General features: G+C 42.7%; 1 protein-coding gene across 2 annotated transcripts in view; it reads right to left on the minus strand.

Annotated features, from left to right (window-relative positions):
- Positions 1–3169: 3169 nt before the first annotated feature.
- The window catches only part of SLC6A5 (solute carrier family 6 member 5), a 58833-nt gene continuing 41747 nt past the window's right edge, over positions 3170–20255 (minus strand). For both annotated transcript variants that reach the window (XM_010388271.2, XM_030918324.1), the window contains 3 exons: positions 14790–14890; positions 9979–10146; positions 3170–7718 (listed from right to left, as the gene is read on the minus strand). In XM_010388271.2, coding sequence (XP_010386573.1) covers positions 7563–7718; positions 9979–10146; positions 14790–14890 — 425 coding nt within the window. In that variant the 3' untranslated portion in view covers positions 3170–7562. The remainder of the gene's footprint in view (positions 7719–9978; positions 10147–14789; positions 14891–20255) is intronic.

Here is a 20255-nt window from a genome sequence, read left to right on the forward strand (position 1 = left end):
TAGCAGGAGGCTAAAACATCACTTTTATTAATGTAGAGACAATGCTGGAAGAGCATAGCCTATGTGAAAGCCAAAATAGACCGGCCATCTGCCTTCCCTCCGGGCTGGACCTTGCCACAGCCATCTGCTCCCACTGATCTGGATGAAAAGAGAAAGCTAAGGAGACCCCGTTGAGAAATGAGGACCAATGGCTGACACCTTCCTCCACAAGGGATGGGAGAATAGGGAGTGGGATAAAAGGCCAAGAGTGTTTATTTTATTTCCTATATCAGTAAAGATTCTATCTGGCTTCATATAACAGGAAAACTCCCAAGTGACAGTAACTTAAATAACTTAGGTCTTTAATACTCTCTTCAGTAAAAGAATTCTAGAGTTGGAGAGTCCACCATTCCTAGAATGTAGTTCTTGTCCTCATGGTTCATGATAGCTGCTGGTACTCCATCCATTACAGCCACATTCCAGACAGCAAAATATGGAAGAAAATGAAGAGAAGAAGAGCATGTCTAGGAGTCCCATGTATTTTTTCCATATATATTTGGGCAGAACCTAGTCACAGGGCCACTCCATATTTATCTGTTAGATGTTGCTATGTAACAACCACAAAATTTCCATGTCATACAACACTAAACAGATATCTGCAGGTTGGCTAGGGTTCAGTTCATCTGTGCTGGTCTCAGACAGGCAGTTCTGCTTCAGGTTACAGTGACTGGGCTGATTCCATTTCTCACTGCAGGTCTGTGTTTCAGTTGAGTGACTGTCCCATGGGCCTTTCATCTTCCTTGGGTTGATGGGCTAGCCAGATCTGTTCTTCATGGCCCAAAGAGACACCAAAGAGCAGATAGAAATAAGTGAGGACTCTTAAGGTCTACACTCAAAACTGGCACACCACCACATCTGTTCACATGCTATTAGCCAAAGCACAGATGCATTACCAAGCCCCCAACTCAAGGGCAAGAAGTACAATCCACCCACGATAAGGACTTAGCAAGGGTGTGGTTCGCAGGGTGCGGGGCATAAAGTGAAGCCAAGTCAATCTACTGTACTTTGCTGCAAGGGAACCAGGAAACTTCATGCTTTGGCTGGGTGGCAACAAGCCTGGCTAAAGTCAGAGATGTTACTAAAAAAGGGAAGAACAGAAATTCAAAGGCAGTTACCAGTTTCTCCCCCACACTCCCTCACATTGTACCAACTTTATAAAATATCAGTACTGGCCTAGTGCAAGTTTTCTGTCATTCTTGCCCTCACCTCAAGACTATGTATAGAAATAAGCACTCACAAGAAGGCCTGTATAGAAATAAGCACTCACAAGAAAGCCAAAAAGAAAAAAAAAGAGGTTCACAGTGAGATTGTCATGGGCCTGCACCTACCAGTGCTCTCCACTTTTGAGTAGGTGAGACAGAGTGATTTTTTAAAAATGTGTTTTATCTCAAAGCCCTAAGCCCAAAAGATTAAATTCATGCAACCTTAGCAGGTAAGACCCAAACCTCTCTCTGTGCATCTTTCCTGAACATCGGCAGTGCGTGCCACATGATGGAGATGGCTGGAAGCCTGGAGGCAAATCATGCAAGTGAATATACCACATAATTGCAGAATGCCTCTGCCTTTGTTTCCTGATTTAAAGGAGGAGGCAAGAGGAATCAAGTTATGGAATAAAAATACCTGGGCTATCCTGAGACCCCTGAGCCCACGTCCAAGACCCCACATACCCCAGCATCTCCCCTGGACTCCCAGGCTTCGCCATGATCCAGCAAGTCACATGACAAATCCTGGGAGAAGAAGAGTCACCAGTGAGACTGGAGTACCAGACTGGTGACTCTTCTTCTAAAAATAAAAAATTAACTCTAAGTTTCCCCTATTTCTCCTTATCCCCAATTAAGGAAAAACATATTTAGAAGGGTTATAAAAACAGAGCATTTCTCACTGAAATTCCATAGTACCTGGGATCTGCTTTGAAATACTCTACAGAAACAGGGTTTCAGGGTGGGGAGACGGATCATGAAATAAACTTGGACATGAGTTGGTAATCGCTGAGAGTGTGTGATGTGGACGTAGGAGTTCATTATTCTGTTCTCTTCAATTTTATATATACCTGAAATTTTTCAAGATAAAAAGTTAAAAACAAACACACACACAAAATGATCAAAGGAATCTCAGGAAGGACATAGAAGATGATGAGTCAGCACCAAGCTCTGATCCCACAGAGTGCACTTCTTGCCCTTTCAGGAGCACCGTTGCTGGGAAGATAAGACATTACACTGAGTTTAGTGTTAACAGCAAATGTGCACCTGCCAAAGTACAGTTTTAAGGCCAGTCCCTGAATGTATTATATGGAGCTCTTATTATCATAGACTCTTCCCAGTCTAGAGCTTGACTGCAGGCTGGACACCTGTGCACTTGGCATGTGGATTTCAGCATCAGCTTGTGAGGGCATTTCTTTCCTAGTGAGGATAGCCTAGATCATCTCTGTAGCCTTCCGACACTGAAGCTGAAGATGGAGGCAGAGCATGAGTATGTTGTGCTCATTTGAGGAGAACAGAGCCTCTGGGTTGAGCTGATCAGACAGCAGAGAACATGACACCGAACCCTGGGGCCACATCTCTGAGTAAGGAACATGAGGGCTCCACCCACTCAAAAGGAGAGAAATGGCATTTATTTGTTTTTTAGAAATAGGTTTTCCTTCTACTGTAATTTGAGTTCCTTAAGATTTGAGACCGTTTTATTCCATTTTGCCTGGGACCTAGCATAATGCAGGAACTACATAAAATGTTTGCTAAATTGAAATATAGTTGAAGACTGCCAAAATGATCATGAAAACATACACAGTGTTTTAACTTGTCCAGTCTCTCTGTTCAGATCTCAGATCTACTCAGATTCTCTTTCTCTCTTTTTCTTCCTTCTCTTTCTCCTACTCCAATCTCTCTCCCCCCATGAGGGTGATTAATAATTCAGCAAACAATAGTGTATTCTGATGGTTAAAAACATAATAACTGAATTGATATTTGTTTCTGCAGCAGCACAGTATCTCGTTTTCCCAGGAGGGCAGTTTTCCATGACTGTCCCAGGTTTTGCACAACAAAATAGATCAATCTTGGGGATACCTAAAGGCTATTTATTAAGAAAGAAAGATGATGTGTAATGGCTTTGTAAGAGACACAATACTATAATCATTATGTTTTAAACACTGACATTTATTTAGGGTTTTGTGAACTCATACATTATTAGGATAAATTCTAATTTATATTATTATAATAGGCAAATATATAATACAATAAATTGCATTTTTATACATAAATACAAAATTTGAGGTAGGGCCTCAAGAATAATGACTTCTTAAATGAATAATGTGCAGTATATAATATGTACTCTATAAGATATATATATATATGATGCATCATTTGTAACATAATATATTTTCTTCATGTATAGTTAATGAAAAAATATAAGGACCTGATTAGGGAACATATATTTATTCGTGGGCAACAGTACCCACAAAAGGTGCCTGCGTTTAGGACGTTAACCAAGTACCCAGTGTAAGAATTAACCTATTCCTTTACAGGTCCATAATAAAGTGCAAAAAAACACAAACAAATGAGAGACAAAACAGTTTTTAGTCACTTACTAAGAATCATCCTAACAGTAAAATACACCTATAAGGCAAATGGTTACCTGAAGATGTATTTAATCCACAGCAGGCAAGTCAAACCACTGCTTGCTTTTCAGAGGTGATAAATACCCAATCTGAAAACACTTTCTCTTTGGCTGCAGGCTGCTCAGAGGTGACCTGAGCAAAGACCACATTTCGAAACTACTTGGCCTTTCTGGACAATTAAAGCAAAATCTGGGAAAGATAGGAAGCTTCACTTTCACAAATCCTAGGGCCACTTAGTGGAGAAATGAGTATCAAGGCTGAATCACCCACACATTTGCTCCCAACCTGGAAGTTTTCTGCATGATACCCACTGCAAAAGAGAAGGAAATGCTCCTCTGTTGGCCTTGACCTTTTGGTCCTGCAAAACACCCTGCCACACAGCACGTCCTCTCTCGAGTCACCTGCCTCAAAGAAGCATGTCCCAACTCAAATCCAGGTGCAACAACAGTAGTATGATCTTGCCATCTCACCTTACGTTGAGCAACAGTTATTGTGCTAGCCTCTGGGAAGAGGACAATGACCTATGGCCAAGGGAACAAAGAGAAAAGGAAATCTTACTTTTAGGCATGGGAAAACCATGCTGACAGCAAAGGTGGACAGCACTGAGAGACATGTAGATAAGGAAACAAGAACTTAATTAAAGGAAAACTCAACTCCAATGCAACATTACCATAAAAACAACCCAAGTCCTATCCATTTAAAGGTCATCGTGTTAAACTCTTTTTAAAGTGCTGCTTACTGAAATACAAGTTCATTACATTTCTTACCTATTAAAAACGCATTGGAAATTTCAAAGACATTGAGGTCATCATGATTTTGCATTGACCACAGACCTCATGCAATACATAAATATAAAGGAAAAAGAAACAATAAAACAGAACTGGACATATTTGTACCTGATAAACATAGTCCTAAAGATCATAAGTTACTAATATGCAAGACATTTGCATAAGAAGTCACAACACCAATTGTTAAGAAATACACATTTTTTCTCCTCTAAGGATATGGCAGGGTTAATGTTTTTCACATATGGCTTTTTTTCTCTGAATGAGTTTCTGGCCTTTGTTGGTGTTATGAAATAATCTCACAAGTGGAAAATGCTCCACTATTCTACACAGTGAACTAATGAAAGTCTTTCCTCAGCTACCTGGTTTCTTCCCTAGTTTGAAGGGAGGTTTTCAGGTGGCAGTTTCTAACAACGTTATTCATTTTATTTTTATCCATTCATTTTTTTCTTCCAATTGACTGTACATTTTAATATCATGGAAACAGTCCATTAGACAAGCTAAATATACAAGGTAACCATTTCCAGGTAAATTTGGAACCTTTCAGCTAAGCGTGTCCCTTTAAACAAAGGGAAATAAATCTTGGAAACTATAGTGAAGTGGGGTCGGGTGGAAACAGCTGCTCGGGGAGCAGCTACTGTGTCTTACCTGGACAAATCATAATTAACACAAATGTAAATGCCCCCAAATCCAAAACATGCCGCTAGTGATGAGGTCTCCGTTCTCACAATTAAGTTAATTTTCAGTTTGTACAAAACAAACCTGGCAGCATCTGTGGGAACCACCCCCCCACACACACACCTTTTAATCACAAAAGCAGCAATTAGCAGAAATTGGGTTGGCGTCCAGCATCAGACTCGAGTTTTAGCCAAGAGGCAAGAGGAGAGCCAAAAACCATTCATCCTGACACAAACATACCAGTCCCATGAGAGAATGCTAATTGATTTAAGCTCTTTTTCTCAACCTTCAAATTGGAAAGCCTGCAGATAATTTCCAGGCCTAAGTTATTCCTCCCGGCTCCTCTCACTCTACCAGGTATCAATTGGAAAGGCTTATTTTTGGTACCATTGTGCGACATCTGCTACAGTAACTGGGGGCTTCTCATCAATATGGCTTTCTTAGAGAAACCTGTGTTCATGGCAGACAGGTGAGGCCACAGCTCAGCTTCCTAAAGCTAAGTTTAGGGGAAGCTCAGGGTTTAGCCTCCGTGATAGACTCAAGCAAGTTTGAGCTTTGGGAGACAAGAGGGGAAAGGAGGAGGAGGAGAGGGGAGAACAAATATACACTGCAGACAAAAGACATGAAAATCTAAAGTTCAAAACCCATCTTTGTTTCCTTTTCTAAAACATTTCACAAGCTCCTCTTAAAAACTGGAAGTTCATATTGATTTTGGCAAATAGCAATGATACTTGCCCTAGAAAAGAAAGAGCTCAGTAAAATGAGTTGAGACTTTTTTAACAAATGAAATCTTTTTTTAAAAAAATGTACATTAAAGTCTGTTGTTGGGTTTCATTTCTGTTAAACAGGATGAAAACGTCACGATATACAAGATTTGAACTGAAAACTTTGCCTGAGACCCTGTACTATGAAGATAAATGAAGAAAATGATTGAAATGATCTCCCCTAAAGGAAACAATTTTAGGTTTAGATATTATTACTGTAAGGGAAAATAAAATCCCCAGACTACACTACACTAAACTCACCATCTCTACAGAATTCATAGGATATTTATAAGGACAGAAAACACCACTACAAGTACACACTACATGAACACATGTCACGTTTTAAAAATTTCATATATGCATGTTCAGGATACAAGAAGATAATAAAGTTTACACTTGGCCAATTTCTGCAGACATATGATCCACTCTCATTAGAGTGCAGTTAAAATGAATACTGTGCATAGGGAACTCTTAAAATTGAATCGGCTAAATGTAGTCTTAAAAGCTATAGTCTTAATTGGCTCACTCGCTACTTACCTAAGCTGTATTTATCAGAAAGTTCTATAAATACCATGTCCTAAAATATACTACCAGTGCAGTGAATATTGTGGTTGCTTTCTATTAAACTCTCCATTTCTTTGATTTCTCTATGACCACAATTGCCTTTTATTGTGAATGAAAAAGTTAAGAGTAAAAATTAAGAAGTTATCTGTCTTTTAAGAGCTTGTGTCCTATATATATAATATATAGACAGAACCAGGGTAAGTCTTGTTTTCCCAGAGGTCAAAAGACAAGGTATCTACAGCTTACAGAGAGACATTTAGAGAAGAAACACGGGATCATGACATTGAACCATGGTGGTAAATATCATGTAGAAACCAGCATGGAGCTCTACTATGAATGTACAAAATGAGGCACAACTTATATGATGGCTTCTTGGGCAGAGGTGGAGGAAATGGCCAAAAGAACTCACAAATGTGGTTATTTAAAACAAAACCAGACAGTTGAGGGAAGAAAACTGACAGTTCAATCTAAGTCACAATGTGCAGACTGTAGCGTCTGAGTTAGTGGTAACTGGAGATGGCTGATCCACAGGAAGGAAACAGATCCCCATTGGTGACTAGAAATACGAACTTAACCACCCCAGTGGTGTCCAAATTGAATGATCTTGTCTTAACATCCAAAACATTTTCTGACCACTGCTGACTCTCTGGAAAAAAAAAAAAAAAACCTGTCTTGAACTTTGTGTGTCTGAACAAGATCACTACGTTGCTCAGTTCTGTTCAAGTCCAAATTAAGTCTTGTAATTCGGTCATTCTATATATGCCTTGCTGGCACCCCCCATGACATCACACGGTGGATACCTCTATTGACCAAACCATGCATACATACCAGCGCTCATCTAACTGATCCTCCCCTGTAGGGTAAAACGTGTGGTCAGAGGACAAACCTGACCAGAAACAGTCACCATGGGCACAGGCAAACAGCACTTCAGGTGGTCCGTGTAGCTCTTTACTACAGCATGCAACATTACGCCTGCTTTTCTACATAATCACTCTCAGATATGGATATGAGCCAAGATGTAGGAAGAAAGATGAAGAAAGATGGGAGGAGAGCTATGGAAAACATTAGGAGGAGGCAGAGACGAAAAAAAGGATCAAGTCTGGATCGTCCCACACCACTGGATTAGCACTGAGTGCCCAGTTCCAGATCCTTCACTGGCAGTTTGAGTCCCAGGGAAGAGGTTCCCAAGGGGTCGATCATGTTCTTGTAACGCTCCCCGCGGTGTTGAGCTAAGAATGGGCCCCAGTCCGGCTGTGGCGAGCACACCAACTTCAGCCTCTGCAAAGAAGCCAAAGACAGACATGGTCACAGAGGTAATGTACCTTCCTCATCCAGAGATGACCCACTGATTCCCAAACTGCTTATGACCACTTTGGCCAGAGTCCTTGCTTGAGCCAAGGAGGCCCTCTACCAAGAGAGGCAGTTAGGAAGATCAGCCTTCATTAATTAACTAGGCCAGAGACATTCAAGAGGACACTTAGTTTGGTTCACTTGAAATTATTTACATCACCCTGCAAGCAATATTGCAATTGCTCTGTGTTTGCCTTGCACAAGATTAATAGAGGATAAAGGGCCTAGATTTTAATTATACATTTTTTCCCTCCAAATGAAGGGAATCCGCAAGCTTCTCTCTTCACTGCCAAACACAGTCTGCAAAAGACATGTGCTTGATTACTTTCGTTCTGTAGTCTCAACAGCGGGTTGCTACATCTAAATAATTGGATTTTGTTTAGCGTATTTCCCAGAAGGATATAAATGACCAGAGGAAAAAAAAAAATCCAACCCCAAAGATACATCGCCAAGAGTGAGCAAAGATTTTAATTATCTGTTGACAAAATACACGCTTCTGACTTGGTTCAGCAGTGTGGGTTCTTGCAGGCAAGCTAAAAATAATAGGAATGTCTCTAATCCTTCAGCTGAAATTTTTATGGAAAACATAACTTGACTGGAATATTTTCTAGAAAAAGGAAAGAAAACATATTTCTGACTACATAAGAGGGAACAATTATATGTTTATTACCTTTTAAAGTGAAGCTGGTACTTAGAGCTATTGGTTTAATCTCTCCTTAATCATCAGTTTGCAACCTTTGTGTCCCAAATTCACCATAATAAATTTATATAGCCAACTCAATCAGTTTAGAGAATTTTAGCCTAAGACCAAAGTAGCAGAGGCTAAACCAGGTTCTTTTCAGAGGGAAAGAGATTTCTGGGTCAGTTGGTGGGGAGGCTTATGTGGGGCAGGATTGAACCATCTCTGGAGGACCACGAGGTCAGTCACTTACCTCATTTACCTCAAGGGAATAACAGAATTTCCTGAGGTTGGAAACTGGAATGTGGCTGCAGTAAAAAGATTCCTATACATCCTTTTGCTAATTCTGTCTCCACCATTAGTCCAAAGAAGACAAAAGCTACCCCCCCATCCAGTGGACTTTTGTGTTGTGCACGTACCACATGCCTGATTCCCATCCTCTGTCTCCCTTCCAGAGCCTCAATGGGATACCCCAGAGGTCTGTTCCTTCTTCATTCCTTTTTCAACCCAGCAGACCAACAGCAAAGCCCAAACTGTTCTTCTCTGCCTTCTATCACCTGCGTCTAGTCCAATGCTTCGCTACCGGGGGGGCTTGTTAAACTGTAGATGCCAGGGTCCCATTTCCCCAAGACTCTGGTTCAGTAGGAGTCTTCTGCCTGGATTCTGATCATGTGCATTTCCAACAAGTTCTCAAGTGAGAAGGATGCTGCTGGTTGCTGGAGCAAACCCTAAGTAGCCCTGATCTAGTCCAAAATGCCAGATTCCTGGATCCTCAAGACCGAGGCAGGGCTGGATGATTCCTAGCACACCTGAGCAAGTGACTCCTCATAAATAACAAAAGCCTGACCACACTTCACTGGTGGCACAAGAGGCAGTCCCCGTCCCATTCACTCTGAGTGACAGTGGGGATTCTTCACATTAGAGATGGGAAATGGGTCCAGCAAGGGATCAATTGACAAAGAAAGACAAGTCTCACCTCATACCAGCCATGTCCTGAAATTCTCACTACATTCTGTGGGAACAGTGACATTTTAATCAGCTGAGACCCTCAACCATCCCTAACAGAGGCACAACAGGAGGGGGTAGTGATTTTAAGTTTAATGTTAATAGATGTTTGGGAAGAAGAAGCCTTAGACAGAGAGGAGCATCAGGGAAGGGGGAATCTGATGTGTGATTAAAAACAAAACACTGAGATTTAAACTGTGGATGAGGGGAGAGGAGGAGGAAACTCCAGGAAAGAGGAGACCCTCGATCATTTATTCCCCAGAGCTGTCACCACACTGAGGACTAGCATAATAACAGTTCTGCTTGCAGATTGGCTGAGCCCCTCCATTAGAGGAATCATACATAATAAAAATGGGTTTCATAGAAATGGTGGCAATTGTAATCGCTTCATCACCAAGTCTCCCTCTTGAATAAGTTTACCGAATCTTTTGTTTTTTAATGTGCAGAGCTTTCAGGGGCTTTCCCTTGGGAGGAATTGGGAGGGAAAGAAGTAGACAGAATTACCTCAATAAATCTTCCAGGGGCCAGATGCATTTTTATCACAAACATAATCGGGATCCAGATGACGGAACAGGCGAGCATTAGCCATCCAAGCACCATGGACCAGTTAGGATAGCGGTAAGAGCCATAGGTCATGGGCTCCCACTGGTAAAAGCTGAAGCAAAGGATAAACTGGAAAGAGAAGTGACACATGTGTTAGGGTGGTGGCATGAATTATTCATGCACTCAACACTATTAAACCCCTGTTATGAGTTTGATGCTTTCGTCTCTAATATTTTATACCCACGAAAGAGTGGTATTATTAATCCATTTTTCAAATGAAGAAACTAAATTTCAAAGAGACGGAAATGACATGTACTGAGCTACTGACCCTGCATTTGCCAAACCTTGGGAGCGGAGCAATATGTGTGCACGTGTATACATACAGACAGGCAGAGAAGACAAGTTTAAAGGATATATACCAAGGTGACAAGTGGGCAGAGGCGGGCGGGGATGATAGTGGGTGTTTTTAAGGGGTTGTCTGTATTTTCTTTCTTTTCTTTTTTTTTTGAGACAGAGTCTCACTCTGTCACCCAGGCTGGAGTGCAATGGTGCAATCTCAGTTACTGCAACCTCTGCCTCCCAGGTTCAAGCAATTCTTCTGCCTCAGCCTCCCAAATAGCTGGGATTACAGGCATGCGCCACCACGCCTGGCTAATTTTTGTATTTTTAGTAGAGACGGGATTTCACCATGTTGGCCAGGCTGATGTCAAACTCCTGACCTCAGGTGATCTGCCCACCTCAGCCTCCTAAAGTACTGAGATTACAGGTGTGAGCCACCATACCCAGCCTGTATTTTTTTATAATGGGTAACAATCAAGCTTTTGTTATAAGAAAGAAACCCAGGCCAGGCGCAGTGGCTCACACCTGTAATCCCAACACTTAGGGAGGCTGAGGTGGCGGATCACCTGAGGTCAGGAGTTTGAGACCAGCCTAGCCAACATGGTGAAACCCCATCTCAACTAAAAATATAAAAATTAGCCAGGCATGGTGGCGGGCACCTGTAATCCCAGCTACTCGGGAGGCTGAGGCAGAAGAATTGCTTGAACATGGGAGCCAGAGGCTGCAGTGAGCCAAGATTATGCCACTGCACCCCAGCCTGGGCAATTGGGCGAGTCTGGGTCTCAAGAAAACGGGAAGGGGATGGGAGGGGAGGGGGCAGGAAGGGTTGGGGGAGGAAGGAAAGGGAGGGAAGGAGGGGGAGGGGAATTCCATTACGTTTATATCTTTTTACTTTTAAAAAATTGAATCTACTTTGCTTAATGGCCCACATCTAGGAGCTGCCTCTAATGCTGGCTGAGTGACACCCAGATTGGTCCCCAGGCAGTGACTGAGCCAGAAGCTTAGTCCTATGATAAGCTGTGGGACAAACAGAAGGGATGCACAGCTCCCCTTAAATGACTCAAGGAGAACAGGCGTCATCACCAAGTGGTGAGCCGTGAGCCCAGAGACCAGCAGGCTTATCTTGGCCCAACCACTGATTAGCTGAGGAACCTTTATGTCTCAGACTTCCCTGCTATAAAATAGATATGTCTCACTCTGTGTATACAACACAGGGGTTTTCTGGAAATGATAGTTTGGTATTTACTCATGAGTCCCCCCGCCCTCGATTTTAAGAGGGGTCATGATGTGTTTTCTGCCCATTAACTCCTATCACTGCACACTTGGGCTAGCAACAGCCATGAGAACCCTCTGAAGACTCGGCCAGTGCAGCTAAAGAGAAAGAAGGGAATTCAAGTGCTAAAAATAGAGGCATCTTTAAAAGGTGGAGCCAAGGTTCTAACTTCGCTACTCAAGCCTTTGGGGGAAAATTTCCCTGAACGGTGTATGGCTCCCTGTATTCAGCCTGCCTATAGCAACATCAGTCTAGAATAATGTACCCATATAAGTCCTCTCCTCCTCTCCCCACCCCTCTCTTCCTAACTTAAACCACAAAATAACTGCCCAAAAGTGATTGGAAGGAATTTTGCCAGGAAAGATAATGTATGAAAGTGTTTTAGAAAAGTGTGAAGTGCTAGATGGATGTAAGGCATCTGTATTATTACCACAAAGCCCAAGCAGCTGGGGCAAGTGATTATTTCAGTACAACAATAATTCAGTATATTGATTCAAAGCAACATGAGCCCGAAGACAACTGTTGGAAAAGAATCTTCTATGGAAAGAGATGTCTACTCTAGGCCCCTTTTTAAACATTTGTCCCTAGAGTTATAAGCTTTATTAACCAGAGTATTGGAAGTATGGTCTAATGTAATTATGGTAAGTTGCTCCATTTCATTTACTATATAAATAGCAATACATCTGCTTATGTGCACGCATAACTCAGTAACATGATCTGACTTTGTATACAATAATTGCATGGAGAATATTTACAGCTCTATAAATCCGTGAAGGTATATATAAAAATGATCAATTTCATTTTAGGGGCTCCAAAGTAATTTAAACCCATAATCTTAGCCTATTCCAGCACACCACAAATATCCATTTTATAGAAGGGCAGATGGCAAAAAATAAGTTTTGGGCCTGGTCCTCTGATACTCATTTCCAGTTGCACACATATCATATCAAACTTACCAGTGCAAATTTGTCCTTTGCCATGAATTTCCCTCTGCCAAGTTAATTTTGATGAAATGCTGTCCTTGGCTGGGACTGGCCATGAGAGATCATAATTTAGCCACTGAGTCAGGTACATCCTGACCTTTTTGTGATGGCAGCCAAAGAAGGTGCTGGAGGGAGATTCATCAGTTGACAATGATGATGGAATTGACCCCTTCTCATTGTCCCTAGTTCCCAGCCAACACAGAAGGGGAATCTGGTTCAGAATATTTTCTGGGACCTCTCCACAACTTTCTGGCATAAGATTTATATTAGAAACTAAGTAAAGCACAACATAGTTGAGGAACTTTCTCAAAAAACAGCAAGTCCCTAAAATTCCTCTTCTCTGACATTCTGCTCACAAAAATGATTCGAACTATTTTAATCCAAACTGGACAAACTCTAATGAAAGATGAAAGTACTAGGTTTTTAGAATTAATATATTTTAGGTATTGGCTTAAAGCTTAGACAGCCCTGGATTCAATTCTTGGCTTTGTCACCTCCAATCTAATGGCCTTGGGCAAGTTCCTTGACCTCTCCAAGCCTCAGTGTACACATATGTAAAATGAGAGAGGAATCACCCAGCAGGCAAAGTGGTCCTAAGCTTTAGAAACAATGCTTATAAAGTGCCTGCCTCACATAGACCATAACAAACAGCAGCGCTGATTGTTACTTTGTGAAATGTTGTTCCAGGGTATAATAAAATCCTCTGAAGCACAGTATCTTTGGGGTGGGAAGAAAAGCAAGAGAGAATCTAGAACAGGTTCTAACTTTGATTTTAGCCAAGCATAAATCATGAGTGGTAGGATCCAGGGAAGAGGGCAAGTGCAGTGGAGATGGGAACACCGGAGGCCTGCGAGTCTGTTCGCAGATGTTCTCTTCCCACCGGTTAGGTAAATTTGAGTTCTTCATATACATTCCAGTCCTGAATTCAAGAGACAGAAAGCCTATCCTTTTCAACTGTCATGCCCCGAATCTGGTGGGACTTTTCAGACAAATTGCATACTCTAAAATATGGGTACAGATGTCAGCCTCAGTATCACGTTCGTGTCAACGCAGAGGGAGATCAATGCTAAATGATTTTTCTGTCTACATTTCTAGCTTTTCAGAAAGAAATTGAGATGTTTTGATTAAAACTCATTTTATGAAGGAAGGTGAGAGAGGGAGGGAAGGAAAGAAGAAAGAAAAAAAGTACATTCCCTTTGCAATTATACTTTCATCCTGTCTTGCTTCCTTTAGCGAAACCGGTTAACATGTGTAAGAGTAAAACAAAGGTCTTAATCTGGTTTCTAGTGTCACCTACTGGATTCATTGGGAATTACAGCCAACATCCTCCAGCGTTTCCAAAATTACACCTATATAAGCTAGAGAGGAGGAGGAGAAAATATCTCTGTCAATTGCTGTGTTTGCAGTGCAAAGTGGGGCGAAGCTGGCAGCTTATAGCACAATAACAAAGGTGACAAAATGAGAATGTAAGTCCCTGAACTGCAGATTTTCTGAAACGTGAAAGGCTCTGATCTTTAAGAAGGTGAATGTCAGATGATCCCAAAATGTCATCATCCCACTTGAAGATGACAAGGTAGTTCTCAAAAGCAACAAAAATTAGCATAAAAGTTTGATGCTATATTAGTTGTAGAGCAGCTGTGTTGAACCATGATTAAAAGCATGAATTCCAGAGTCAGACCACCTGAGTTCAAATCCAAGCTGTTGATAATTATTAGATGTGCAATGCAAGGCAAGTCACATCAACTCTGAGCTTCTGTTTCCTGATCTGTAAAGTGGAGATAATTATAATGCCACCCTTGAAGAGCTGCTGTGAGGGAGAGATGAGGCTATACATAGGAAGCACTGTGAACAAAGCCTACCACGTGGTTAGCACGTGGAAAACGTGGCTGTGATTGTAATCCATTATTAGTAGATAAAGCAGACTGATATGATGGGAAATGTGCCATAGGGGTGCTCCAAACACCTGTGCATGAGTCCCAGCTCTGCACCTGACCTGCTAGGCACCATTAGGCAAGTCTTTTAAACTCTCTGAACTTCAGTTTTCTCATTTGAAAGACAAGACAACCACCCAACACACCAGCTCCCAGGCTCACACACAGGCACACACTGTTCAAACGTAAAAAACCACATACGTATGCAAGGTGCTATCTGCACAAGAAAACATGCAAAATCCTTACAGTTAAAATGGTTGGGGTTACAAATGCCCAGCAGACTTTCCAGAAGATGTTGGGCTGGAATCCAATCATCATCTCTATATCCTCACAGAATCTTTGCAAGCCTGCAAATAGACAAGCAAAAACAGGTATAAGGCACAGTAGCAGGAGGGCGAGATGGGGGCAAGGAAGGCACTAGAGCCCCTCACTCAAGCACCATTGGCTAGTGCTGGCCCCAGCCTGGTATCAACATGACCCCTATTATGCAGGGAACCATCAGACAAATGACACACTGCCAGGAAGATTAAGGCAAATTGGACACTTAAATAGATATTAAATATGCTCTGTGGTGAGGTTCAAAAATGTCAGCCCACAGTAACACCTAAAAAGCTCAGTTCCAGCCTGGCCCAGGCTCTCAGCATTGCCACAACCTGACATCTCACACATGCGACTGTTTTCTGAGGTGCTTGGTGACAACTCTGGCAAGATCAGTGAAGACTGTGGTCAATAAGCAGAGTATATTCTGAAAGCCTTGGAATTTAGAGAGAAAATCACTGCACACTGGCTTTTATCCTCCACCCTCCCAAGGACACTCTTCCAATGAGTCATTTATCTTTCCTCCATGCAAGATGATAATAGCACACAAAAACCAACGTAAATTCCAAGTGTCCTTCACCCACTTTGTTGGAACTCAAAGGACTGCTGTCTTCTTGGTCATTCATCAACCTCACTAAAGTAAAAACAGAGGAGATGGTTACTCTCATGGCCCTAGACAATCGTCATCCCTGCACCCTCTTGGTTTAGGAAGGTTTTTAAAACCACTCCTCAAAAGAAAAAGACGTTGAGAAATATTTTAGAATTGGGCAGTTTCTTGCATTCTTTCCCAACCTCATCAGAAGTATGGCCTTCCCTGAACTGTGGGACCAAGATGTTGAAGGGACCTGTACAGTCTCCAAGTTCAAGCTCCTTCATAGACAGCAACTCTGACTTCAATATGGCCTCAGCTTAAAAACTCATCATTCCTTCAGCCTCCATCATTTTCCTGAAAAGTGTGTACCTGCAGGTCAAGAGAGACTTACCAACAACTCCTCCCATCAAGAATACTCCTTGCACATTTTCAGGCCTTCTTTCTAGACCTTGGTCCCTTGTTCCTCCTGTTCTCAGGATTTCCCAGCCTCCTCGGATTTCTGGGTCTTTTGCCCTGAGCTCCATGAGAGCAGGTGAATTCAGTCTCTGGGTGCTCCTCTTCCTGCCCTCACTGGCCACCTCTCCCCCTTCTGCCATCACCTCCCTGTCCACCACCTCATCTGCCCTCATCTGATCAGTGCCCCCACCACCCCCATCTCAGTCCCACTTATCCCTCCTGGTCCTGTATTTTCAATGCCTGCTCTCTACTACTTGGAAGTGGGGAAGGATAAATGTGATGTGAGAAGACAGTCTCTTGCTGGGCTAGAAAAGCGACTGGAGTTTTCCTTCTGCAGAATGGAATAGTTCAATTCAGACCCTTAAAAAATGGCCCCGCTGGGCCAGGCATGGTGGCTCTAGCCTGTAATCCCAGCACTCTGGGAGGCCAAGGTGGGTGGATCACTTGAGGCCAGGAGTTCAAGACCAGCCTGGCCAACCTGGTGACAACCCATCTCTACTAAAAATATAAAAAATTAGCTAGGTATGGTGGCACATGCCTGTAATCCCAGCTACTTGGGAGCCCAAGGCAGGAGAACCGTTTGAACTCGGGAGGCAGAGGTTGCAGTGAGCCAAGATCGCACCACTGCACTCCAGCCTGGGCAGCCAGAGCGAAACTCTGTCTCAAAAAAGAAAGAAAGAATGGCCCTGCTGTTCTATATCTTGATTTGGGTTCTGGTTACATTGGGGTGAAAATTCATTGAGCTGTACACTCAAGATACATACTCTTGTGGAGAAAAAGGAACCCTAGTACACTGTTGGTAGGAATGTAAATTAGTACAGCCACTATGGAAAACATTACGCATGTTCCTCCGAGAACTAAAAATTGCATTACCATATGATCCAACAATCCAACTACTGGGTGTATATCCAAAGGATTTGACATCAGTATGTCTAAAAGATACCTGCACTCTCGTGTATTGCAGCATCAATGGAATCAATGTAAGTGTACATCAACTGATGATGAATGCATAAAAAAGATGTGGTGTACATACACAATGGCGTACCATTCAGCCTTTTAAAAGAGAGGAAATGATGTCATGAGTGATAACATGGATGAACTTGGAGGATATTATGCTAAGTAAAATAAGCCAGGCACAGAAAGACAAACTCTGCATGTTCTCACTTATGTGTGGAATCTCAAAAAAAAAATTGAACACATAGAAGGAGACAGCAGAATGGTAGTAACCAGAGGTTGGGGAATGGGGAAAATGGGTGGATCTTGGTCAAGGATACAGTGTTTCCGTTAGACAGGAGGAATAAATTGTAAGTATTTGAGGTGATAGATATGTCAATTAGCTTGATTCAATCGTTTCACATTGTATAACACATAGCATCACTTTTGTACCTCATAAATATATACAATTATAATTTGTCAATATCTAATAAAAATACATAAATGAAAAATATATCATGTATGTACATTATACTTTAATCTTAAAATTAACCCAAAAAACTCCACCCCAAACACCACTATCAAAATAATGGATCCTGAGACCCTTCACAGCCCTCCGCTCCTGACATTTGCTTTTACTTCCTACCAAGCTCAGACTGAGGATGTCAGCCACCCCTCAGGACAGCGAGTCTCCAGGCCCCCTGACAACAGCCATCATGGAGGGCCGCCAAGCCTCAGGACTGCTGTGGAGGAGCCTGTGCTGGGAACAGTATGAGGACTCATCCAAGGCACCTTTTCCCAGTTCACTCTAAAATGCCTTAGGTTGCAGCTGAGCTTCCCACTCTACTTTAAGGCAAGTCTGACAGCGGTCAGTCACGAACATGGTACAGTGGAAAGAGCATTGGACTGGGAGTTAAGGTCCAAGAGTTGATACCCAGTTCTGCTACTGACTCACTGTGTGACCTTAGGTGAAACAGTCTCCCTGCCCAAGCTGTTGTTCACTGGGGAGACTGAGCCGAATGAGCTCTTAAGGCTTTTCCAGAGAGGTCAATCCATGATGCAAGGACACTCCAGGTTGCTTTCTTGGGTCTACAGGTGAGAACTGCATGCTTTGAGCAGCTGACCTGATCACCTTTGGATTTGTTAGTCTCCTTTCATTTTTATCACACACCTTCAAATGAGTGGCCTCTGAACACTAGGCCCTCTGAGCGTGAGGGGAGAGAATAAAATAAATAGAAGTCAAAGCTGAGGCCCTGAAAAATATATATAAAGCGCCAACAGCAGGCCTCAGTTCTTTTTCTAAAAACAAAAAAAAAGAGATTCTAGAAATTTCTATTATTAGCATCAATCCTGTTGCCATGTTTTTCCCCTTCATGAAACCACCCCCAAGAGATGGTGGCATGTGGCTTGACTGGGGACACTGTTATGATAGGGCTCAAGGTTAGACCTAAGGAATACACATAAGCAGCCTCCTATAAGAGGAGGGTATCATGGTAAAAGTGCTCAAGCCCCCCAAGAGAGAATAAAGATCTGGACCCCAGGTTGTAGGAAGGGGTGGATCATGGGTGCTAGGTTTGCAGCAAGAGACAACTTAATGAAGAGAAGCAGTCCTGGGACCAAGAGTGAAAAGGCTTGGGTTCCAGGGCCAGTTTGGAGCCTGGAAAGGCATTTCCCCCCTCATGCAACCCTCCTGCACCGTGCCCATTCCTGAGTCAAGCTCTCCAGTTCCTCCAGCCTCTGCCTTGCTCACGGCACCCAGGCCTTGGCCCACATTCAAGTCCCCACCTGAGTTCTTCACTGAGTTAACAGCTATTTTCATCTTAGGCCTCTGTTTATATGGCTTCCTCTGCCTGCTTTCTCCTTTCCCCTAATCCACCTCCATCTTGCCTTCAAGGCCTAACTCATGATAAAGGAATTGTTCATGGAGCCTTGAGCATGGGCAAGAGGGACTTGCCTGCTGCATGACCCCGAGCCTGGAAGGGTAAGAGGGCAAGTAGTCAGGCCCCAAAAGGGCTCTGAGCAGCTGCTTTTCAAAAATGAGTCTGAATTAGTAGAAAAACAGCAGGGGAAACAAAAAGGTGGTGAACCTGTGGCTATTATTTTGGACTCAGATATGAGGCTTAGAAATCAGTCCGTGACGGCCGGGCGCGGTGGCTCAAGCCTGTAATCCCAGCACTTTGGGAGGCCGAGACGGGCGGATCACGAGGTCAGGAGATCGAGACCATCCTGGCTAACATGGTGAAACCCCGTCTCTACTAAAAAATACAAAAAAACTAGCCGGGCGAGGTGGCGGGCGCCTGTAGTCCCAGCTACTTGGGAGGCTGAGGCAGGAGAACGGCGTAACCCGGGAGGCGGAGCTTGCAGTGAGCTGAGATCCGGCCACTGCACTCCAGCCCGGGCGACAGAGCGAGACTCCGTCTCAAAAAAAAAAAAAAAAAAAAAAAAAAAAAAAAAAAAAGAAATCAGTCCGTGACAAACTGCATACAACCAAAAGATCCTGAACTGAGATGTCAAGGACTTGCTTCAACCAGTCAGTCCAGTCACTTTTCCCCATGCACCTTTGTGGCTTTTGCCTCTCTAAACCACACCCGTGCCCTTGGTCTGCATATTGTTCATGGGGGCTGCTTTCCCTCCTGGGTGGCCAGGTGTGGTTCCTCTCTGAGCACAGGTGGTGGTTGTTCAATCACATTGTTCCTCCAGCCAAAAGACCACTGTACTGGCTCCAGAAAAATGCAAATCATTTTTTCAAAATGACTCTACTTAGATAAAAGTCTGCTGAAGGGACCACTTCTACACACAACTCAGGGAGTTACACTTTTAAACCTGGACACCTCGAAGCCAGCTATTGGCCACTGAGGCATGTTGACTTGAGAACGTCAAACAACTGTTTCAATCTAATACAATTGAAAATTGTACCTGCCATATTTCAAATGTTTGGATGATATCCTCTAGAATCTAGAGATTATTAGAAACAAGAAGAAAACACAAATCTCTTCAATTCACTGACTTTTAAAAATTCTGGCTAGGAAGGTAGTACACCAGGTGAGTCAGGTTCATTTTAACCCTTCACAGGTTTATGTTCTACTATTTTAAATGAACTCTGCACTGGTTTGAGGCCTCATGATCTCAATGAAGAATACACTGTCTTCTGGGATATAAATTACAGATTTGTGCAGGTTTGTTTTTTTTTTTTTAACCTCCAACAGTCATGTTAGCTTATTTTTCTTCCTGAGATTCACTTCTTAGAATTCCATCCAGATCCTAATCAGAGGCGTACAGCCACATCTGACACTGCAGAAGTCAGGTTCAACCTGAGCCCAGCACAGATTCAACCTGATTCTGGAGGCAAACCCAACACCAGCACTCTTACTTAGAAACCAGGGGATTCCCTGGGTGGTCCCAAGGAAAATTAA

The sequence above is a fragment of the Rhinopithecus roxellana genome, chromosome 15 (assembly GCF_007565055.1).
Source record: "Rhinopithecus roxellana isolate Shanxi Qingling chromosome 15, ASM756505v1, whole genome shotgun sequence".
NCBI classification, from domain to species: Eukaryota; Metazoa; Chordata; class Mammalia; order Primates; family Cercopithecidae; genus Rhinopithecus; species Rhinopithecus roxellana.